This window comes from Dasypus novemcinctus, unplaced genomic scaffold, assembly GCF_030445035.2.
Source record: "Dasypus novemcinctus isolate mDasNov1 unplaced genomic scaffold, mDasNov1.1.hap2 scaffold_108, whole genome shotgun sequence".
Classification (NCBI taxonomy): domain Eukaryota; kingdom Metazoa; phylum Chordata; class Mammalia; order Cingulata; family Dasypodidae; genus Dasypus; species Dasypus novemcinctus.
Genome location: NW_026688147.1, coordinates 896929 through 898686, shown reverse-complemented (window position 1 = coordinate 898686; position 1758 = coordinate 896929). Strand labels below are relative to the sequence as shown.

Below are 1758 nucleotides of genomic sequence, written 5' to 3'. Positions count from 1 at the left end.
GCCTGCTTCACTTTTGTTCCACCACCACTTCTTGAAAAGATCATACTTTCTACATTGAATTACCCTTGTCCTCTGTGAAACATCAGTGGAACCCATTTATGTGGGGTCATTTGTCCATTTCACCAACAGAATTTTTTAAATTATTGTGTTTTTATAGTAACTCTTACAACCAAATAATATGATTCCTACAATATTGTTCTTCTTTTCTATTTTGTTACAGGGTACAAAAAAAACTCGTCATAATGTTTGTTGCTTAAAATAAAGTCTGAGAGAATTTATCATGGAAATTATTGCCTTGGCAAAGTGTATTCTATTATGGCCCACGGTTTCTAGCCATCACAACTATTAAGAAGATGCAGGGACATATGTTTTCCCTGACATTTTCAGAAAAGGGTACTAGATCTCTATAAAATCCATAAAAATATTAACTTAATGTAATTACAATACAAACAGTACCATTTATGATATTTTTCTGATTACTGCTTGAGGCTAAATTGCACTGCTTTGAATATCTCCTCAGGAAATTCATCATCCACATGGAAACAGAAAACCAAACATATGGTTTAGAATTCATCCTCCTGGGGCTCTCAGAAGATACAGAGGTGCAGTCCCTCCTCTTTGGGATGTTCCTATCCATGTACCTGGTCACCTTCCTTGGCAACCTGCTCATCATCCTGGCCATCATCTTGGACTCCCATCTCCACACACCCATGTACTTCTTCCTCTCCAACCTGTCTTTTACTGATATCTGTTTCACCTCCACCACGGTACCAAAGATGCTGCTGAACATCCAGACAGGCAACAAAATCATTACTTTTGAAAACTGTCTCACCCAGATGTATTTTTTCATGCTTTTTGTACAACTAGATAACTCCTTCTTGACTGCAATGGCCTATGACTGCTTCGTGGCCATCTGTCACCCCCTGCACTACACAGTCATCATGAACCCCTGGCTCTGTGGCCTCCTGCTGTTAGCATCCTGGTTATTGAGTGTTTTGGACTCTCTTTTGCATGACTTAATGGTTCTGAGATTGTCTTTTTGTACAGAGACGGAAATGCCCCACTTTTTCTGTGAACTTAATCAGGTAGTCAGACATGCTTGTTCTGACACCTTCCTCAATGACCTTGTGATGTATTTTGCCGGTGGACTTCTGGGGATTATACCACTCACTGGGATCTTTTTCTCTTACTATAAAATTATATCCTCAATTTCGAGAATCTCAACAGCTCCTGGTAAATATAAAGCATTTTCTACTTGTGGGTCTCACCTCTCAGTAGTGACCTTGTTTTATGGTACAGGTCTTGGAGTGTATCTTAGCTCTGCTGCTACTCAAAACTCAAGGGCAAATGCAATAGCCTCAGTGATGTATACAGTGGTCACACCCATGTTGAACCCCTTTATTTACAGTCTTAGAAACAAGGACATAAAGCAGGCCTTTAAAAAGCTGGGAAACATTCTGTCTATAACAGGATACTTTGTCTCAAGTTTACAAAAGTGCTCATGATTAACAGAGATCAAACACTAGAAGATTCTTTTTGAAAATGAAATATTTTGTTGTCTTTTTTAAAAGATACATAGAGCACACAAAATGTAACATTAAAAATACAAGGTTCCCATATATACCTCTCCCCACCCCACCCTCCTCCTCTCACATCAACAACCTCTGATTGTGTGGATTATCATTCTCATTGTAGTTTACACTCTCCCACAGTCCATTCAGTGGCTTATCGCATGATATGTAATGTCCTTCATGTGTC

The 1758-nt window shown here is 39.0% G+C and overlaps 1 protein-coding gene across 1 annotated transcript; it reads left to right on the top strand.

Annotated features, from left to right (window-relative positions):
* Positions 1 to 536: 536 nt before the first annotated feature.
* LOC139438510 (olfactory receptor 7A10-like) lies at positions 537 to 1457 on the top strand (the record flags this gene model as incomplete). The annotated part of the gene is made up of 1 exon (XM_071213588.1): positions 537 to 1457. A coding segment is annotated over exon 1 (921 nt), but the record flags the coding sequence as incomplete, so codon positions are not given.
* Positions 1458 to 1758: the final 301 nt, after the last annotated feature.